We start from the raw sequence: 21,696 nt of genomic DNA on the forward strand, positions 1-21,696 counted from the left end.
ATTGTAATTCATCTGTCCGCTTTGGAGGCAAACGGATTGTAGTAGGTATTGCTGAAACCTAAACGATTCTATTTACTACTTACATACCGTCGTCTAAAGCTGGAATATTGCTCAGTGCGACGTCATCTAACAAACAAACATTGATTCAGATGTTTTGAACGAAATGGATAATGACGCGCATTGGTTATAACAGCTGTCCCACAGTCGTCTGAGTGAGTGAGTTTAGTTTTACGCCGCACTCAGCAATATTCCCGCTATATGGCGGTGGTCAGCGAGCCTGAACACCCGATCCCGTTAGTCGCCTCTAACGACAAGCATGTGTTACTGAAGATCAATATTCTAAGCCAAATCTTCACGGGTTCGCATAACAGTCGTCTGAACCATACACCTACCTGTCACTAAAATTCCACAATAATGGTAAAAGAAAGTCAGTGAAATGACTTGTGTACTTGCCTGAATGCCAGTATATTGGAGGAAAGCTGTACAAAGAGGAATATGCGCCCGGGTCATTCTCGATGTTCCGTCTTCAAACTTATGTCAGATATCCGTTGGTTTATTTCCTTCCTCATAATGCATATACAATAGATAGACATATGATAATGTGACAGAAACTACAAACAAATGGGATGTATTGCTATTTCAGTTTAGTGTGATATCATGTGTATGTTTGTAGTTGGTTTGTTTTTTGATATTGTGGGAATGCTTATCAACACCCATCCTCGATAATCTCCAGGGTATACGTTCCGATAAATCTCCACTAGATTTATCGGAGCGTATACCCTGGAGATTATCAAGGATGATCAACACCGGGATGCCGTCCAATTCCAGTTAAAACTTCGTCAACATTTTACATTACACCAAAATATAGCCGATAAATATTTTGATTCCTCTATCATCATTATCATCACTATTTGTTTTATCAAATTTCGACAAAAAAATGTATACGTCCTGAGGCTTCGAATCCTGTGAATATACGTCTTTGCTTTGGTCATTATTCACTGATGGCATTGAAAGAAGCGCTCTTCAAATCAGTACGACGTGTGGCTTAACGATAAAAGTATTTTGATGTTGAATGTTGCTCAGCAAATGTCACAGGTGCCAGTTTATTTAGATCTGTACATACACACAATAATCACATTACTGAAATAAAGATATCCTCATTGAGGACAAGGTACTACTGCACCTATTAACCAAACTCCATAACCGATTCTAATTTTGACAAATGTATTTTGAATAGAAAACAAATACACTAAACATGCAGATATTCTGATTTTTACTTGTGACATAAGCAAAACTGCTGCAAAGATTGTCATGCCAAGATGTAGTCCAACCAAACCTTTAAGTCTTGAGTGATCAGGAGTTGGGGCGGTGGGGTAGCTTGGTGGTTACATCGTTCGCTCACGCTGAAGACCCGGGTTCAATTCCCCATTGGTCCAATGGGTGAAGCCCAGTTCTGGTGTCCCCGCCCTTATATTGCTGGAATATTGCTAAAGGCTGGGTAAAACTAAACTCACTCACTCTTGAGGGGGTGAATGAGTGTAGGATTTAATGCCTCTTTGGACATTATGCTGACAATATCACAGGGCGCCAACTTCATGTTGGAGAAAAGGGGCGGTGGGGTAGCCTAGTGGTTAAAGCATTGGCTCGTCACGCCGAAGACCCGGGTTCGAATCCCCACATGGGTACAATGTGTGAAGCCCATTTCTGGTGTCCCCCGCCGTGATGTTGCTGGAATATTGCTAAAAGCGGCGTAAAACCAAACTCAGTCAGTCAGTCAGTCATGTTGGAGAAGAGGTTGAAGTGATGCAGCTCTCTAGAATTGGACTAAAAAATAATATTAGATTTTTGGTGATCCCAAGGGACACTGTCCGTGGGTTCTGAAAACTAATTTATTTTACAGCTTGAGTCAAAACATTAATTTCCTTCAACAAAATAAGTCACACCAAAATACAAGTATTTCTTGATGGTACTCAAATATGCCATTGCTCTCGGAAAGACAAGATGTATGCAATATCCATAACAGTATCATGTTGTGGCTGTTTTCTATACATGTGGAACTGGCCTATAAAGTTAAATTTAGAGACACAGAAATCTACTGGTCAGAATCTGGGGGGTTGTTTCATGAAATGAGTTAACGTACTGGAGTGGAAGTCAGATTTTAATGAGATAAACTAGCGCTTTTTCATGTTGCACTGAAATTGCGACGCGTTAAGATCTGTCGTAAGGTGCGACTCACTGATCGGGTGATCAGGCTCACTGTACTCGGTTAACACTTGTCATTATATCCCAGTTGAGTAGATCGATACTCATGATGTTGATCACTGGACTGTCTGGTCCAGGCTGAATTATTTGCTGACCGCGGCCATATAACTGAAATATTGTTGAGTGGTATGTGTCCAAGTAGATGTCACCTGAAAAGCTATCTTTGATGACCTACTAATTTCCTCAGTTCATGTATTTGTTTGTTCCAGGAAAGTCGCTCCTCAACACAAGCTGGTTGTCCTGGACAAAAGTATTGGGCATTACCCACAGTGGGAGCACACAGAGAATACTGGAAGAAGCTATTTAGAGTTTATTAAGGGGCTTATGTCCAAGAAGCCAAAACAATGAGGGAAGATGTTTCCTGGTTCATTTGACTGTGAATTAAATGATTCCAAAATTCTTGAAATAATATTTTAAAATCTCTTATTCAGTACCTCCCTCAGTCAAGATCTTATTTTGCAAAAGATCACATTTAGAGGATCTCTGTGAACCTTAACATTGATTACATGAGTCACCAGTGGCGTTTAGAGGATCTCTGGCGTTTGATATATCTTTTAAACCATGGTTCAAGTTTTAGATTGGCTCAGCAACAGCCCAGATCGTATCCCTATTGACCCTCAACAAACTTTGATCGGTAGTGTACCTAGGCACATATGGACATGTATTGCAGGGCAAGGAGGTCTCACAAAGTACAGAAAAGACAGACTGTAAGAGGATCATATCTCAACATACTCATTTAAGTAAAACTTCTATAGTTTATATACATGTAGAAGATATTTGCCGAAATAACTTTCTCAATAATTCCTGGGAATATTAAACTGATGCTGGGTTTATTGTGCTAGCCCTTAACGCTTGATGCCAGTCAGGGAAACATTAATTACCTTTGAATGTCTTTTGGTTTGATGCTGCCAGGGATCAAACACCCAGATTTCTGCTCCCTAGGCAAATGGTGCATCCACTAGACCACACATGCAGTCCATCTAGACTAATGCTTTGTAAATGTGTGTAAACTGAAAAGGAACCACAAGTCAGATGGGAAGATAACCTGAGGTAAAATCTGGACTTTCTTCATATAAGGCTTTTGCATTACAGATGGGGTAAAAGGGAAAATATTATACAGGGACCGCGAGACTAGTATTTCATCCTACAAAATGTCAGAAAAAGTGAAAAAATTTAAATTCGTTTTATCCCACTGTTAGCAATATTCCAGCTCTATGATACCTGTCTTTGAAGAATCAAATCTGAATCAGACAAACCAGTGACTGATATTCAGGACAACATTACACAACACTGGGGAACAAAGACAGACAATCACCCAAGCCATTGAGCCAACCCACTCGATCCATTTAGAAACATAAATTCTACCCAGATGGCCAGGCCCGTATATGTCCATTGTTGTTTTATTCTGCTCATATGCCATATCTAGAACTTCTTCCTCAGAGGGAACACATTTGTGTTATAACATCATTACCTCATCCATAATGTGACGATGATATACTGTTCAACATTTACTAAGGATCATAAGTCTTCGTTATTAAATGAATTCCTTAGTAAATGTTGAGTGTATATATTGTATACACAAAGAGAAAAACAACAAATCTGTACAATGTTTTATATTCTGTTATAACAACAATAAATCTTTATGTAAATAAATATAGGAAAATAACTGGAGAATCAAATCGGTAACACATTTCCATGTATCATATATGTTTCATACATCAATGAGATTCAGTCCAGAGGAAACTCTTCACAGGAATGAAAGGTGATATTTAAATGATAGAGTTCATAACAAATCACTGTAATCATATTTTACAAACTTCTTCCTGTGCTTCATAATAAAACAATCTCAAATGATAAAATGGAAAAAGAGACATATTCAGAAACATAAAATACAGAACTGAAACAGATAACCAGATTGCATTCTAATAATTACCTCTGAAACAAACCTGTCAGTAATTTCAAATTCCACTTTCATCCTGAGATACAACACAAGGCAGTGAGTGAGTGAGGCAGTTAGGTTTCATGCTGCAGTAACAAATCATCACAGGGAGCACCAAGACTATTTACCCACATCTTTTGTCTGGCTGTTTATAATGTCACACTGAGGCATATTACATACTAAGCACAATATAATACAGAATCAAGTCTACACCGGACAATCTAATGATTGACATCATGAGCATCAAAACAATGATAGGAACCAACCATAGTGAGCCTGATCGCCCAATCCCATTACATGCCTTTCATGACAAGAGAGGGTTGCTGAAATCCAATTTCAGACATGGTTTTGTATGAAAATCTGTGTCTTTTTTAATTATCATCATAAAATCAACATGGATTCCAATCATTTTGTTGTTCTTGTGAGTAAAAGGATGATATGGGCGAGAAAAAATCATGTTTTTCCAACGTGGTCACAACAATAAGTTTTATGTACGTGTTGAAAACCTATCACTGCAAAAATACAGGGATGCTTAATTAAGTTCTTTGTGTATATATACAGTGAGCGTATATGGATTGTCTGGTCCAGACTCGACCGCGACCACCACCATACAGCTGGAATATTGCTGAGTGCAGCGTAAGACTAAACTCACTCACTCTTTGGTGAGTGAATTTGTTTTTATGTAGCTGTTATCTATACCTCAGGGTTTTTATCTAGGGATACACAAGAAATATCTCTCCCTACAAAATTACACGTTTTGACAAACTTACATTCTTTTGATATAGGTGAAAGAAACAAAATGCCCAGAAAGTGTCAAACGTAACCTTTGTTTCATCCAATATGTTCATGCGAATAACATTTCAATGTGAGTCAGGGATCAAATTTATAGTTCTATTTATTAAAAAAATCAACTAATCATATAACAGAAACCATAACACATATATTGTCATGTGCAGATCAGCAGATCACCATTCCTGGAAAGGCGCACATTTACTGTGGTAAACCTTGACCTTGAGTTCGGGATCGTTGACGAGCTCTGCCCAAAAGAAAGCCTTCAGTCCCATGAATCCATCACTTCTGATTTTCCGTGCCATGTAACGAAATGCTGGAAAACATGTGGGTACTCATATAAGGAAGCACTGACTTAAAACAAAAATAACCGACTTGAATTTTGTGACCTTGAAGATCATACAAAGAAATTGACAGCTTTAGAAACTCAAAGGTGAGTTGGAGTGTGGTTTAATGCTGCACTCAGCAATATTCCAGCTATATGGCAGTGGACCATAAATAATCGAGTCTGGACAAGACAATACAGATCAACAGCATGAGCATCGATCTACGCAATTGGGTTACGATGACATGTGTCAACTAATTCAGCGAGCCTGACCACCCAATTCCGTTAGTCGCCTCTGACAACAAGCATGGGTTACTGAAGAGCAATTCTAACCTTGATCTTCATGGGTCCAAACTTCATTGCTAGTAAAAAACAAATTTCAGCTCTAAGAGTGACAAATGCAGGAATGTAATGAGCAAAAATAGCCTTTTTAATTTTGTTGGCTGGGTGACTAAAATAAGATTAGAACAGTACTTTTGGAGAATTTTGCAGCTGTGATCAATCTACTTTCACCTTTTACCTCATGGCTTCACAGATGTTCAAAGCATTAAAGAAAAAAAGCAGACAGATGGAAGGAAAATGAGCCATGACATCATCTCAGATGAGGTCAATTGAACAGGCTGTTGTAAGTGACAGTGTAGACCTACCTTTCTGTTGATGATCAGGACCGATGAGGAGTGTGAGGGAGCGTTCCTTGTTGTAAACCATCATATCCTCATTGTCACAGCCTACAACACATCACCATCATATCCTTATTGCCATAGCCTACAACACATCACCATCATATCCTCATTGTCACAGCCTACAACACATCATCATCATATCCTCATTGTCACAGCCTACAACACATCACCATCATATCCTCATTGTCATAGCCTACAACACATCATCATCATATCCTCATTGTCATAGCCTACAACACATCATCATCATATCCTCATTGTCATAGCCTACAACACATCACCATCATATCCTCATTGTCACAGCCTACAACACATCATCCATCATATCCTCATTGTCATAGCCTACAACACATCACCATCATATCCTCATTGTCATAGCCTACAACACATCACCATCATATCCTCATTGTCATAGCCTACAACACATCATCATCATATTCTCATTGTCATAGCCTACAACACATCACCATCATATCCTCATTGTCATAGCCTACAACACATCACCATATTTGGCCTCATTGTCATAGCCTACAACACATCACCATCATATCATTGTCATAGCCTACAACACATCATCATCATATCCTCATTGTCATAGCCTACAACACATCATCCATCATATCCTCATTGTCATAGCCTACAACACATCACCATCATATCCTCATTGTCATAGCCTACAACACATCACCATCATATCCTCATTGTCATAGCCTACAACACATCACCATCATATCCTCATTGTCATAGCCTACAACACATCACCATCATATTCTCTTTGTTATAGCCTACAACACATCATCATCATCATTCCTTTTGTCATAGCCAAGCCACATCAATCATCATCACACATCATAGCCTATATCCATCATTGTCATTGTCAGCCTACAACACATCATCATCATATCCTCATTGTCATAGCCTACAACACATCACATCATCATATCCTCATTGTCATAGCCTACAACACATCACCATCATATCCTCATTGTCATAGCCTACAACACATCATCATCATATCCTCATTGTCATAGCCTACAACACATCACATCATCATATATCCTCATTGTCATAGCCTACAACACATCACCATCATATCCTCATTGTCATAGCCTACAACACATCACCATCATATATCCTCATTGTCATAGCCTACAACACATCACCTACAACACATCACCATCATATCAAAATATATCTCATTGTCATAGCCTACAACACATCACCATCATATTCTCATTGTCATAGCCTACAACACACATCATCATCATATCCTCATTGTCATAGCCTACAACACATCACCATCATATTCTCATTGTCACAGCCCTACAACACATCACACATCATATGCTCATTGTCATAGCCTACAACACATCACCATCATATATCTCATTGTCATAGCCTACAACACATCACCATCATATCCTCATTGTCATAGCCTACAACACATCATCACCTCATATCCTCATTGTCATAGCCTACAACACATCACCATCATATCCTCATTGTCATAGCCTACAACACATCATCATCATCATATTCTCATTGTCATAGCCTACAACACATCACCATCATATCCTCATTGTCATAGCCTACAACACATCACCATCATATTCTCTTTGTCATAGCCTACAACACATCACCATCATATCCTCATTGTCATAGCCTACAACACATCATCATCATATTCTCATTGTCATAGCCTACAACACATCATCATCATATTCTCTTTGTCATAGCCTACAACACATCACCATCATATCCTCATTGTCATAGCCTACAACACATCACCATCATATTCTCATTGTCATAGCCTACAACACATCACCATCATATCCTCATTGTCATAGCCTACAACACATCATCATCATATCCTCATTGTCATAGCCTACAACACATCACCATCATATCCTCATTGTCACAGCCTACAACACATCACCATCATATCCTCATTGTCATAGCCTACATAGCCTACAACAACACATCACCATCATATCCTCATTGTCATAGCCTACAACACATCACCATCATATCCTCATTGTCATAGCCTACAACACATCACCATCATATTCTCTTTGTCATAGCCTACAACACATCATCATCATCATATCTCTCATTGTCATAGCCTACAACACATCATCATCATCATATCCTCATTTGTCATAGCCTACAACACATCATCATCATATCCTCTCATTGTCATAGCCTACAACACATCACCATCATATCCATATTCTCATTGTCATAGCCTACAACACATCACCATCATATCCTCATTGTCATAGCCTACAACACATCACCATCATATTCTCATTGTCATAGCCTACAACACATCACCATCATATCCTCATTGTCATAGCCTACAACAACACATCACCATCATATCCTCATTGTCATAGCCTACAACACATCATCATCATATCCTCATTGTCATAGCCTACAACACATCACCATCATATCCTCATTGTCATAGCCTACAACACATCACCATCATATCCTCTCATTGTCATAGCCTACAACACATCACCATCATATCCTCATTGTCATAGCCTACAACACATCACCATCATATTCTCATTGTCATAGCCTACAACATCATCATCCATCATATCCTCATTGTCATAGCCTACAACACATCACCATCATATCCTCATTGTCATAGCCTACAACACATCATCATCATATATCTCATTGTCATAGCCTACAACAACACATCACCATCATATCCTCATTGTCATAGCCTACAACACATCACCATCATATCCTCATTGTCATAGCCTACAACACATCACCATCATATCCTCATTTGTCATAGCCTACAACACATCATCATCATATATCTCATTGTCATAGCCTACAACACATCACCATCATATCCTCATTGTCATAGCCTACAACACACATCACCATCATATCTCATTGTCATAGCCTACAACACATCACCATCATATCCTCATTGTCATAGCCTACAAACACATCACCATCATATCCTCATTGTCACAGCCTACAACACATCACCATCATCCTCATTGTCATCCTCATTGTCATAGCCTACAACACATCACCATCATATCCTCATTGTCATAGCCTACAACACATCACATCATATCACATACACCATCACCATCATATCCTCATTGTCATAGCCTACAACACATCACCATCATATCCTCATTGTCATAGCCTACAACACATCACCATCATATCCTCATTGTCATAGCCTACAACACATCACCATCATATCCTCATTGTCACAGCCTACAACACATCACCATCATATCCTCATTGTCATATCACTCATTGTCATAGCCTACAACACATCACCATCATATCCTCATTGTCATTTCCTACAACACATCACCATCATATTCTCCATTGGTATAAAGGTACTATGGCACAATAAAATGATGTGTTCCAGGTTTAACACCACAATCAACAATATTTCAGCAATATTGTGGCAGTCTGTAAATGAGCAAGTATTGCCATAACACCTACAAACATGTCCTTTAATAACTGATGAACAAATAAAATTTCTGGAATTCAAACTAATATTCCAGCAATATCACGGCAGGGGACACCGGAAATGGGCTTCACACATTGTACCCATGTGGGGAATCGAACCCGGGTCTTCAGCGTGAGGAGCGAACGCTTTAACCACTAGGCTACCCCACAGCCCCGACTGACATCATGAGCATCAATCAAGGCATTTGAAATACAGCATGCATCAACCAAGTCTGTGAGCCAGACCATCAGATTCTGGAACCTACCTACTTACGACAAGCATGGATTGCTGAAAACACATTCTAACTGCAGTTTCACTGGGGTATATACATATGAATATTAATATGTTACATCAGCATGATCCGACATACCTAGCGGAAGCTGCACCTTGACAATGAAGCGTTCCTTGGGGATGTTCTTCTTGGAGAGCTTCATGTGTGTTGCTGAAGTTGTAGATACTGACAAGTTGTGAAGGGAGATGGTGGATACCCATCCCGATTTGGTGCCGGGGGCCATGTAGGGCAGGGCCCACACAAACCCTGAAACATGGATCACACATGACCCGGAAATGAACTGCACAGTGAGTGTGTGAGTGAGTGAGTATAGTTTTAAGCCGCTTTTAGCAATATTCCTGCAATATCATGGAAGGGGTGTGATATTGAATGAATGAACACATCCCTGCACGAATTGTCGCGTATCAGACAACAATGAGTGGATTTATTCCAGAATATTCCCCTGTACCCACCTCCGCACTCCTTCTTGTGGCCGCCCTCCTTCCAGTGTTTCCGCTGACATTCTTTGCTGCAGTAGAGTGGCCCCTGACACTGACCACATGTCTTCAGGCCTGTGATTGGTTGATCCCCACACTCTACACACCGGGTGGCTGTAACAAGCAACATGATTGGCTCCAAAACAAACTCAAGCAGACATTATGTCATAACATATATGCTGATAGCAAGAAAAGGAAATAGTGGCAGGAAACTTACTCTTGAGAGCAGCTATGGTTTCCATGTGATCCCCAGACAGATCAAGTGGCGAGGCGCCATCCTTGGACTTGGCAGTGGTACAGGCGCCATGTCGTATCAACAGACGCACACAATCTGCATGTCAGGAAAACATGAATGTTTTTTATGGCTCAACAGTATCACTACAGTATAAAATCAAATCTCAGTTGGACATCACAGAGTCATGCAATCAGATACATCATGCATTGAAAGAACCAAATTCTCATATAAGCTATGCGTGAAGATCCAAGTTAGAATTGATCTTCAGTAATCCATGCTTATCGTAAGAGGCAACTAACAGGATCGGATGGTCAGGCTCGCTGACTTGGTTGACACATGTCATCGTATCCCAATTGCAATTCGTAGATCGATTGTCATGCTGTTGATCACTGGATTGTCTGGTTCAGACTCGATTATTTACAGACCGTTGCCATATAGCTGGCTCCTAAGGAACCTGGGATTCTGAAACAATTTTTACCAATAATCTCCACAGGAGGCTAAAGAAGGCAGGTATGTATTGGTGATATGTAAAACAAAATTTGCTTAAACACATGATGAGAAATGTAATTACATGGAAACTGGATGATACTGGAACACTGATCATTGATTCTAGGGTATGATAGTGTACAGTACGCAACCCTTTGCACTTAAAAGAACCCACTAATCTGTTGGTATATGACCAGATGGTGGCCACATGAATACGTGCAAACACTTAGTTGCGGGTACAGCAACGTGCAGTGTACTGTGACTACGTGTCCCAGTCCACCCAGCTGTGAATGGGTACCTCGTAAGGATGGGAAGCCTCATTAACTCGGTGCGCCTAGTGGCTGCAAGAGTTGTATGCTCCCCAGGATTGATAATACATTGTGCCGTTTGAGACTGACATCCAATGCTGAAGGGAAAAACAAAGCGCCTTTGAGCAGGTGATCTGGATATTGGCAATTTATAAATATAAATGAATAAATAAATAAATGATGAGAAAGACAGATACTGGTCCCAATCTTCCAGCCACATCGGAGAGCAAGAATGTGACAACCAACTGCACAACTTTTAGTGAAGGTCACGTCCACAGCTAAGGGAGGCAACTCTTTGAGTTCTGCCCCAGACACCCAGCCTGTCTCAGTCCAGCAGAACCACAACCATCACTGTGAGTAGCAGGAGTAACCATATAGTTATTAACCATATTAGCACCAGTCTGGTACATGTGACTCCTGGTGGCAGTTGTAAATCTAAACTATTGTTCAAACTGGCTGTTTAGTTTTCGCTGCTCAACGAGTAACAATACAATACTATTCTATCTTTGTATTCAACATTACTTCTCCAGGAATTTATCTAGCAATCAAAACTTAGTGCACCTGACAAAAATTTATTGACAGTGTATATTTAACATCTTGTTGAACTCAGTATTGTTAAACTAAGCATTTTTTGACATAATTTTATTGACATAATTACTGAAATGTTATAGTAAATCCTATATGTCTAATACTTGTCCTATCTAACAGCTGCATCTGCAGCTAGAGCTGTGACACTGACAAGAGAAGGTGGTGGTAACTGCATCTGCTGTGTTTCTGGGAGGTGTTTCGAAACTGGAAACATTCTACAGGTTCCAAGCATCTGTCTACTCATGACTGATTGTGACCAAAGACGCATAAAATTGATAAAATGTGACTCAAATTTGCAAATTTGTATTAATAATTGGGTGAACTTGAGGCTGAACATCTGCATCAGGACAGGTCCAGATAAATCCCTGGACTCAACTACGGACCAAGATATTATGTACTTAATGGAACATTAGCAAAGTGAAGACGAGGGTCTGAGACTACAGACAATCCAGTGATCAACAGCATGAGCATCAACATTCCTGATCCCGGCTAAGTGCTCTTACTTTTTTACCCGGATCTTCACGGTCTCTGAGACTACTGAACATCATCATACCATCATACCTGGATTCTGTGCATGGGCAGCCCCGTGTAGAGGTGTTGCACCGTTGTAGTTGATGCAGTTGACACTGATACCATTTTTCTGGAGTAGAGTTAGTGCCACATCATAGTCAGCATAACGACCTGCATTAAAGACACAATCTTGTCGTATTTATTTCGCAGTCATGTAGCCACATGGTCAAAGTGTTTGCTTGTCATACTGAAGGCCTGGGTTTGTTCCTACAAGGCTGCAATGTGCGAAGCACATGTCTGATTTCCCCAAACTGACATGCTGGAATAATGTTAAAGCTGCATAAGATAGTTCTTACTAAATCTTAGTTCCCACGGGCTGAAATTTGCATTCAGGAATGATGATTGTGATTCACAGCATAAAATTAAAAAATCACACATAGATACTTTGAAAAATATTGTTCTGCATATAAATGACACAGAAAATAAATCCTCCCTCTCCCTCTCTGACACTATCAACACACAAGTTTTCATATGGTAAAGTCGCTTATTATGATTCACAGTGTAAAATTCACTTAAAGCATTCTACCAGGTTAGACATAGAAAGCATGTATTATGCTTGCTAAAGGCACCCGCAAGCGACAAATAAGAGAGTGAGTGAGTGAGTTTGGTTTTACACCGCTTTAAGCTATATTCCAGCAACATCACGGCATGGGACACCACACATTGTACCCATGTGGGGAATCGAACCCGGGTCTTCGAAGTGACGAGCGAACACTTTAACCACTAGGCTACCCAACCGCCCCGACAAGAAAGAAAACGACTTCAGCTGAAGTCAGTAGGGGGCAAGGGACACACTGTACATGCTCTTCCAGTGACAGCCTACAACAACAGAGAGAGCAGGGTTGTGTTCAGGCGTGGTGTCACAACAGGACACGTGAGTTAAGATAAGTTTGAAATTATGTATCATGCTAGCAGAAAGCTTTTATTCCTAACATGTAGTCACCTACACACAGTCTACTCAAAATCTCTATCTTACAATAAACATACTTTACGAATATACTCGTCAACACACAATATGTATGACTTTGGGGTAGCCTATTGGTCAAAGTTTTTGCTTGTCATGCCGAAACCAGGGTTCGATTTAACACATGGGTACAATGTGTGAAGCCCATTTCTGGTGTTCCCTGCCATGATATTGCTGGAATATTGCTAAAAGCAGCACAAAAACATACTCACAATACATGTCCTGTTTGGAGATTACATATTCATGAGGATAACTATCAAAGTTGGTGAATACTTCATATGCTGTGACATAACTGAAATATGGTTCAAAGTGATGTTAAATTCAGCAACTGTACGTTCTTTACTCACCCGTAGCCAGGAAGAGGGGAGTGAAGCCATGATCATCTGCTGCATTGACGTCTGCTCCATGGTCAAGCAGAAGGTTGACCGCCTCCACCTGAGTGAGAAGGAGTCAGTCAGACAGTGAGGAAGGGTGGGTTGAATGGAGGACTGGAGTGGGCAGGAATGGAATATATTTAGTAATCCTCATGTTCAACAATGTTATTTCTGCTTATATAATCCTTATAATCCATGTTGGAGCAGGTTCATCTTTGGTGCCGTGAGATGACAAAAAATGGGATTAGATGGGTCTCTGATTTGGGTAACTGTACATCTTGTACAACACCAATAAAGCTTGACCTTGGGAATCTGCACAATTCAAGCAGCTTGACCTTGGCAGTCTGCACAAGCAGCTTTGTGTCCAGGTCACATGACATCATTGACAGATGAGATACAATCAGTGATCATCATCTTGTTCTTACAATACAATATCAATTGCATTCTACAACAACTAAGGTAAATAAATGGTATTCAAATATTGCTGTGTTCAATGGCACCCTGCTCTTTAACCTTTCCCGGCATCACATGACAGTCTTGTGTGAAAGGTATTTCACCCTAATCAGTCACCTTCTTATGTGCAATGGCAAAATGCAGAGCAGTCATCCCCGCTGTGTCTTGAAGGTTAACGTCACTCTTCGATATACCCTGAAATATACATCAATTAATTACAGGATATTTCTACAATAAAGAAGCCTTTTCCAATCACATCAAGTTTGACTGAAGTGATGTCTACTTGAGGAAAGATCTCAAAGATCAGTCATTTCATCAAATAATGTATATATGATGATAATAACGCCACTCATATAGCATTGAACTCCACGCTGCAGGGGCATGCTCTAAGCGCATTCAATATACAATGTAATGGACATTAGTATCCCAGACACCCAAGCTGCCTGTATTTTTGTTGGGTGAACAGAGGCAACTTTGAACAAACTCACTGGCCTAAGGTGAGACCATATGTGTGCTTCTCTGGGGGGCAGAAGAGAAGTCCTGGAAACTCTCAACTTGAAACATGTATTTCATTATCAGCTTTCTGAATGGTCAGTATCAATATTTCATACAATGTGAAACTGTAAGTTAGAACTGGTCTTCAGCAAGCCATCTTTGTCATAAGAGGCGACTGCTGGCCTGGATCGAGTGATCAAGTGATACTGCTTTAAAAGAAGATGAAGTAGTCGCTTGTAGTTTGTCTAAATATTTACTGGCAGTTTGGTGTTTACATTTTAAGGGCAGGGCAGGGCAGTTTGGGGCAGGGCAGGGCAGTTTGGTGGGGGCAGGGCAGGGCAGGGCAGGGCAGGGGCAGGGCACACTGTCAACAACATGGACATCATGTGGTTACATAAAATAATACAAAAACAAAATATAAAATCAGGTGATGATTCGGGTGCACGTAATTGTTGAACTGGCAACGAAATGGCAGAAAAACGAAATTACAGACATGGCATGTATACAACATCGGCAATAGGCGAAAAGCCTTACTATTCGTATTATAGCTGAACAGCGCATATTTCATTAATTTCTCACACTGATGCAGGTATACGGGTCAGGTGTGGATGCTTTGCCAGTCTGCAAATCAGTAAGGTTTGAGGCCACCTGTACTAAATTCAAGCAATATCATGGAGGGCAGCATCTGAAATTGTGTACCGAATCAAACCCGGGTCATCTGCCTGACCAGCAAATGTTTCAACCACTGGGCTATGTCAATGCCCTATAGTCATCATGTTGTGTACAAACAGACAATGTTGAGAGTGAATGACTTGAATCTCTGACCTGAGCCCAGTCACCCTAATGCTGTATAGATCTGTTACAGCTAAAACTAAACAACATGGTTGATCAGGAACTGAACATTAAGAATTTACCATTTTGTATTGCTGTGAATCCACATGTAGTTATTTACTTTGGACAATTCCACAATGACCATTACAGTCAGGGGGGAGTGGGGTAGCCTAGTTAGTAAAGTGTTCGCTGGTCAAGCTGAAGACCTGGGTTCGATTCCCCACATGGGTACAATGTGTGAAGCCCATTTCTGGTGTCCCCATATTGCTGGAATATTTCTAAAAGCGGTGTAAAACTCAACTCACTCACTCACTCACTCAGTGTTCATGGACTGGTTGTTTTGTCCAGCACTGGGTGTGAGAATCAGGGGTGTTTGATACCGTTTTAAACCCAACTTACTCACTCATTTTATATAACTCCAAACATCAATGAACTAAGCTCACCTGGAGTCTTGCCTTTAGGACGTCACAGCGGTCACTGAGACAGGCCATTGTTACAATTTCACTCAGGTCAGTTCCTGGTTTGTGAACAGAATTTCCACTACTGTTTCTCCGTAAATAATTCTGGTTACTGTCCATTGTCTCCATTCTTGCATGAGCTGGAATATGAGGGTTCCACAAATGAGCAAGATCCAATTTGTAGATCAGTGACAAGATTATAAGATTGCTTAAATCTTACATTCAGCACATGCTACCTTTTTAAACATTACAAAACATTTACAGGTAATTTCAATCACTGAGTAAATAGTTACAGTTTAACTGACAAACCCCAACAAAGCAATGACAGTTTGTTTTGTTGTTTAAAATCCGCACTCAGCAATATCCCAGCTATATGGTCGCGGCCTGTAAATAATCGAGTCTGGACCAGACAATCCAGTGATCATCATAACAAACATCGATCTATGCAGTTGGGATTCGATGACAAGCGTCAACCAAAGTCAGTGAGCCTGACCACCTGTTCCATTAGTTGGCTCTTACGACAAGCATACGTTACTGAAGACCAACCCTAACCCGGATCTTAACATGTGGCAATAGTTTCAGTGCAAAGGGAATAAAGGGCAAGTCTTCCTCATTAAAAACTGACATCTACTCCCGTATGCTATCTCACTTCATGAAACAACCCCTCAGATTCAGAGCAGTAGAACTGATTTCTGTCATCTCTAAATTGAACTTCATAGGCCAGTTCCACACGTAAAGAACATATGGACACTACATGATACTGTTATGGATATTTCATACATCCTGTCTTTCTGAGAGCAATGACTTATTTGAGTACCATCAAGAAATACTTGTACTTTGGGTGTGGGATTTCTTTAATGTCAAAGGAAATATTTTTACTCAAGCTGTAAAGATATTAGTTTAAAGAACCCATGCACAGCATCCCTTGGGATCAGCAAAATTCTAATATTATTTTTTAGTCCAATTCCTGAGAGCTGCATCACTTTGTCCTCTCCTCCAACATGAAGCTGACACAGTGTGATAACAGCATAACGTCCAAAGTGGCATTAAATCATACACTCACTCACTCACTATTTAAAGACTTCAACATTTGATTTGACTACCTCTTGGCATGAGAATCTTTACATCAGTTATGCCAGCGTCACGAAGTAATTATCTGAATATCTGTTTGGTGTATTTGTTTTCTATACAAGAAAAGTACATTTGTCCAAATTTAGAAGCGATTATGGAGTTTTGTTAACGGGTGCAGTAGTATCATGTCCTCAATGAGAATATCTTTATTTCAGTAACGTGATATTTTTTGTCATCAGATCTAAATAAACTGGGAAGCTTTATCATAAAATATATCAAATACTCCCTGTGACATTTGTTGCACTTGCAAGATTCAACATCGAAATAAGACATTGTAATGATTTGAAGGGCGCTTCTTTCAGTGTCATCAGAGAATATTGACCAAAGTTACACTTTCGTGTTGTCCACTCAGATTAGAAAGTGTACACTCGAGTTCACGTTTAGCTGATATCTATGACTAACTTGTATCTGTGAGTCAAATCCGTTGTGTAAACACTTCGCGGGCAGGAAAACCAGTGTCACGTGGTGTGTGTCAGACTATCCCACGGTGTTTACTCAAGTGACCAAGCTCCTTGCAGAGAAGTGGGGCGGTGATTAAGTATATTGTTCTAGATTGATCGTTGAATGAGGAGTTTAAATCGTGCGATGACAACTGATAAATTTTCAAAATCTGATATGATATAAAGAAGTCATTCTCATAAAGTACTGGTATATTTTTGGTCGAACTTACTTTGAAAAAACTAGTCTTTCATAACAACACAACGGATATCTCATGATAATTGAAGAATGAAAATATTTATCGGCTATATTGTGGTGTAATGTAAAATGTTAACGATGTTTTTTACTGAAATTTGACGGCATCTCGGTGTAAAACATTCCCACGTCAAAAACAATACAACAACTACAAACAAACGTTATACACATATGTTATATCACACTAAACTGAAATAACAATTCATCCCATTTGTTTGTAGTTTGTCACATTATCATATGTCTATATATTGTATATGTACATTTGAACGGTAACATAAAATTGCATGAAATAAAGTTATTTCAAAAGTTATAAAAATAACCCTAAATAAACATGTAGCAAAGCCCTTTGTGTGAAATTTGATGCCACCTATCACGCATGGCACGTGCACTTTGTACACAAGGAACTTAGATCTACTCAATTTTTGCATGCGTTGTGACACCTGAAGTTCACTCACCTGTAGACAATTGAAGAACGGTTGAGTATTCTCTAATTGTCTCTGAATGTTGTAGAAAACACGTTAATTTCAACCTAAACTGCGCGTACGTACGTCATGTCACGGCTTACAGAAAATCAGCGGCTCCGCGCCTGGGGTATGCTGGAGACGGGAATGGCCCAAAATTCTAATGAAGTGGCCGTTTTGGTGTCCATCGAAACACGATCTCATCTCTATGGAGACGTTCTCAATACTATCTGAACTCATCACTTCCATCTCGCTTAAAAAGGATCTTATCACGCTTCAGATGCAGTAACTTAAGAATAGCTGTCAACACTGGAAGACATCAAGCTACACCATATGAAGAAAGACTCTGTCCTCTCTGTTTATCCCAAAAAGTATTTTATTGAAAATGAATATCATGTACTTCTAATTCTGTGAAGCTTATAGTTTTTTCCGTAATACACTTATTGGTAAATACTACCTCTCAGCATACATTTATTTCTATAATCGCTTCTCATAATTATGATATTTTGCATAACACTTCAATCTTTTTATTTAAAGCACAACAAATAAGGCAAAGTAATATATAATATACTGTAAACCAAAAGGCACTGTGTTCTTTAATCTGATTGGTTGAAAAACGTGATCAAATGGTATTTGATTCCCGGAAATTCTCTGCGTATTAATACATACAAACATCGCTCACTCCATTGTATTGTATTGTCGTCAGCTGTGATGACGTCATTAAAATCATATTGTGACGTAAAGTCCGAATGACGTCACAAATGAGCAGTTCCAGATGCTACCATGGGAGACAGCCGAAACGGCCGGCTGATGACATTTCACTGCTGTACCCGTACTCGATGTCAATGAGAGCAGACACAAAAAACGTGTGTGGACCTTTCGGTTTACTTTTGTGTTTACAATGTCGATAAACATCATGTGTTGGCGAATTTCCGAGTGTTATTGAGTATTTGAATCACGGGAATATTTCATTTGAAACCTCCGGCTGACGCCGTCGGTTCCAAATGAATTCCCGTGCTTCAAATACTCAATAACACCCGGAAATTCGCCAACACATGATGTTTATCTCCTAATTCTAATTCAACTTAGTATGTAACACGAGTTCTGATTGGTCAATGCTATAAATTTCCGACCGTATAATCAGCATATACGGTCGCAATTTGAAAACCGATTCACCGAAACCTTTGAATGTATCCCTACACTATTGGGGTAACGCTGTTTCGCAGGACATTGTCATTTGCAGAAGCCATTGGTCAATTAACTCCCCTATCCAGCTAAAATTGTTAAAAAAGACAAAACAGTATCATAAATTTAATTTTAAGTTCAAACAACTTACTCGCAACGGGCTGTTGACCCAACACTGTTAGATCATGAAACAAGGTTTATGACGTCATTCTGGAGCGTGACGTCACCTGCTATGACGTCATTTGACAACAGAACTGATAATGGCCCGTAGTTGAGGAATCAGCGGGCCGCTCATTTCTGTAACTAGAGGGCGGTTTCATCATAATACCGTCCATTTTATCTATAATACTATGATCTATTCATCATTGTCAAATTTAGTCTGTGTGCACATAATAAACGTGTGTAGTTTGAAAAGGGAACTACTTTCTCTGGCGATGGTGTAAGTTGAAGGAGTGATATGATTAACCCTTGACCTAGAGGAACTTTGACCTGGTTTAAATAATGAATTTCTTTCACGCAAAAACAGCGTAAAACGAGTTAAATTAGAATGGGGATAACTGTACTGTGTTTGACGAATTGGGGACGTATACCGGTGGTTATATAGCCGCAAATTTAACGTTATAACTAAATTTGCGGCTATATAACCACCGGTATACGTCCCCAATTCGTCAAACACAGTACAGTTATCCCTAATTCATATCATGCATTTGAACTATTTTATACTATGGAATGTATGTAAATATGTATTATGCGCAGGGATATTTTGTAACCCTATATTGTCTGTATTTTGGGCCAAAGGCCTTATACTGAATAAATCTGTCTGTCTGTCTGTCTGTCTGTCTGGCCGTTCTCAACATAATGGGAACACGAGAGATTTGCCTCGGACGGGCCGTCCACACGTGACGTCATATGAGCAAGTCAACCAAACTCGGCTGCTTGGACCATTCCTGGCTTACGTCCAATCAGTTCCAGGACTGTACGGAGCTGACTGAGGTAGCAGAACATCCGGCCCCGTCGGCCTGCACGTCCAAATTTGCTCCATTATGTCACCGACAGGCACGTCTTAACTGATGCAGACAGCATCTACAGTACAGGGGACAAGATTGTGATAGTGTTTTGTTCACTGACAGGGATTTCATCTGGACAGCTCAGATGGCAGGGCAAGGGTATACAGGCGGCGAAGTGAACGGTATGCTGACGTGTGCGTTGTTAAACGTCGACAGTGTGGTGGAAACCGAGTTATAGTATGGGAAGCATCACATATCATGGTCGGACACAACTTGTCATTGTCATTGGCAATCTGACAGGTCTGCGATACAGGGATGAGATCAGTGTGCCTCATGTGCAGCCGTTCATTCAAGGGCAAAGACGTAACTTCACGTTTCACCAAGATAATGCCCGTCCAAATGTCGCTCGTGTTCTGACAGATTTCCTGAGACAGCAGAACATTCCGGTACTCCCCTGGCCAGCTGTTTCTCCTGCGCTGTGATGCTGCTGGAATATTGCTAAAATCGGCGTAAAACCATACTCGCTCATGCACTTTTCCCCCCGGCCTGTCCCCTATGGAGCACGCTTGGGATGAATTGAGCGACGTTTACGTCAAGTCCAGAATCAGCCATTGACGTTAGCTGAATTGGGGCAAGCGTTGGTTCAGACATGGAACAATATTCCCAAAGCTTTCTTCAATCGCTTAGGGTGGTCTATGCTTAGTCGCTGTCAAGCCTGCATCAACGCCCATGGTGGACACACGCGGTAATGAATTTGTGAACTGACTTTGGACACCACATCTCCTCAAGAGCGTGTCACGATGCCTAGTGTAAAATCATACAGACTTCGATATTATCCTGTGAACAGTTAAAGAGTGATTAAGGAAAACACCACACATCATGTTATTACCTTCTTGCGTTAGACATGGCATAGCATCAAATAATGCACACTTACTTTAGTCCAGTATAGTATGTTATAACGTCCTTTAAGTGGCATTTAGAAGCTGGTATGATGAAGAGGACTGACTGACTGACTGAGTTTGGTTTTACGCCGCTTTTATCAATATTCCAGCAACATCACGGCGGGGGACACCAGAAATGGGCTTAACACATTGTGCCCATGTGGGGAATCGAACCCGGGTCTTCGCCGTGACGAGCCAACGCTTTAACCACTAGGCTACCCCACCGCCCCTGATGAAGAGGAACACTTTTT

General features: G+C 40.3%; 1 protein-coding gene across 1 annotated transcript; it reads right to left on the reverse strand.

Moving 5' to 3' along the window:
- Positions 1–3,862: 3,862 nt before the first annotated feature.
- Positions 3,863–17,700, reverse strand: LOC124258725 (poly [ADP-ribose] polymerase tankyrase-2-like). The gene is made up of 10 exons (XM_046692805.1): positions 17,561–17,700; positions 16,013–16,167; positions 14,361–14,438; positions 13,764–13,851; positions 12,444–12,563; positions 10,483–10,596; positions 10,242–10,379; positions 9,868–10,035; positions 5,963–6,043; positions 3,863–5,306 (listed from the first exon to the last, which is right to left on the reverse strand). The coding sequence occupies exons 2-10, from the start codon at positions 16,154–16,156 to the stop codon at positions 5,167–5,169; spliced, it is 1,071 nt and encodes a 356-aa protein (XP_046548761.1). The 5' UTR covers positions 16,157–16,167; positions 17,561–17,700; the 3' UTR covers positions 3,863–5,166.
- Positions 17,701–21,696: the final 3,996 nt, after the last annotated feature.

Source organism: Haliotis rubra, unplaced genomic scaffold, assembly GCF_003918875.1.
Source record: "Haliotis rubra isolate DU_JTF1 unplaced genomic scaffold, ASM391887v1 Scf7, whole genome shotgun sequence".
NCBI lineage: Eukaryota > Metazoa > Mollusca > Gastropoda > Lepetellida > Haliotidae > Haliotis > Haliotis rubra.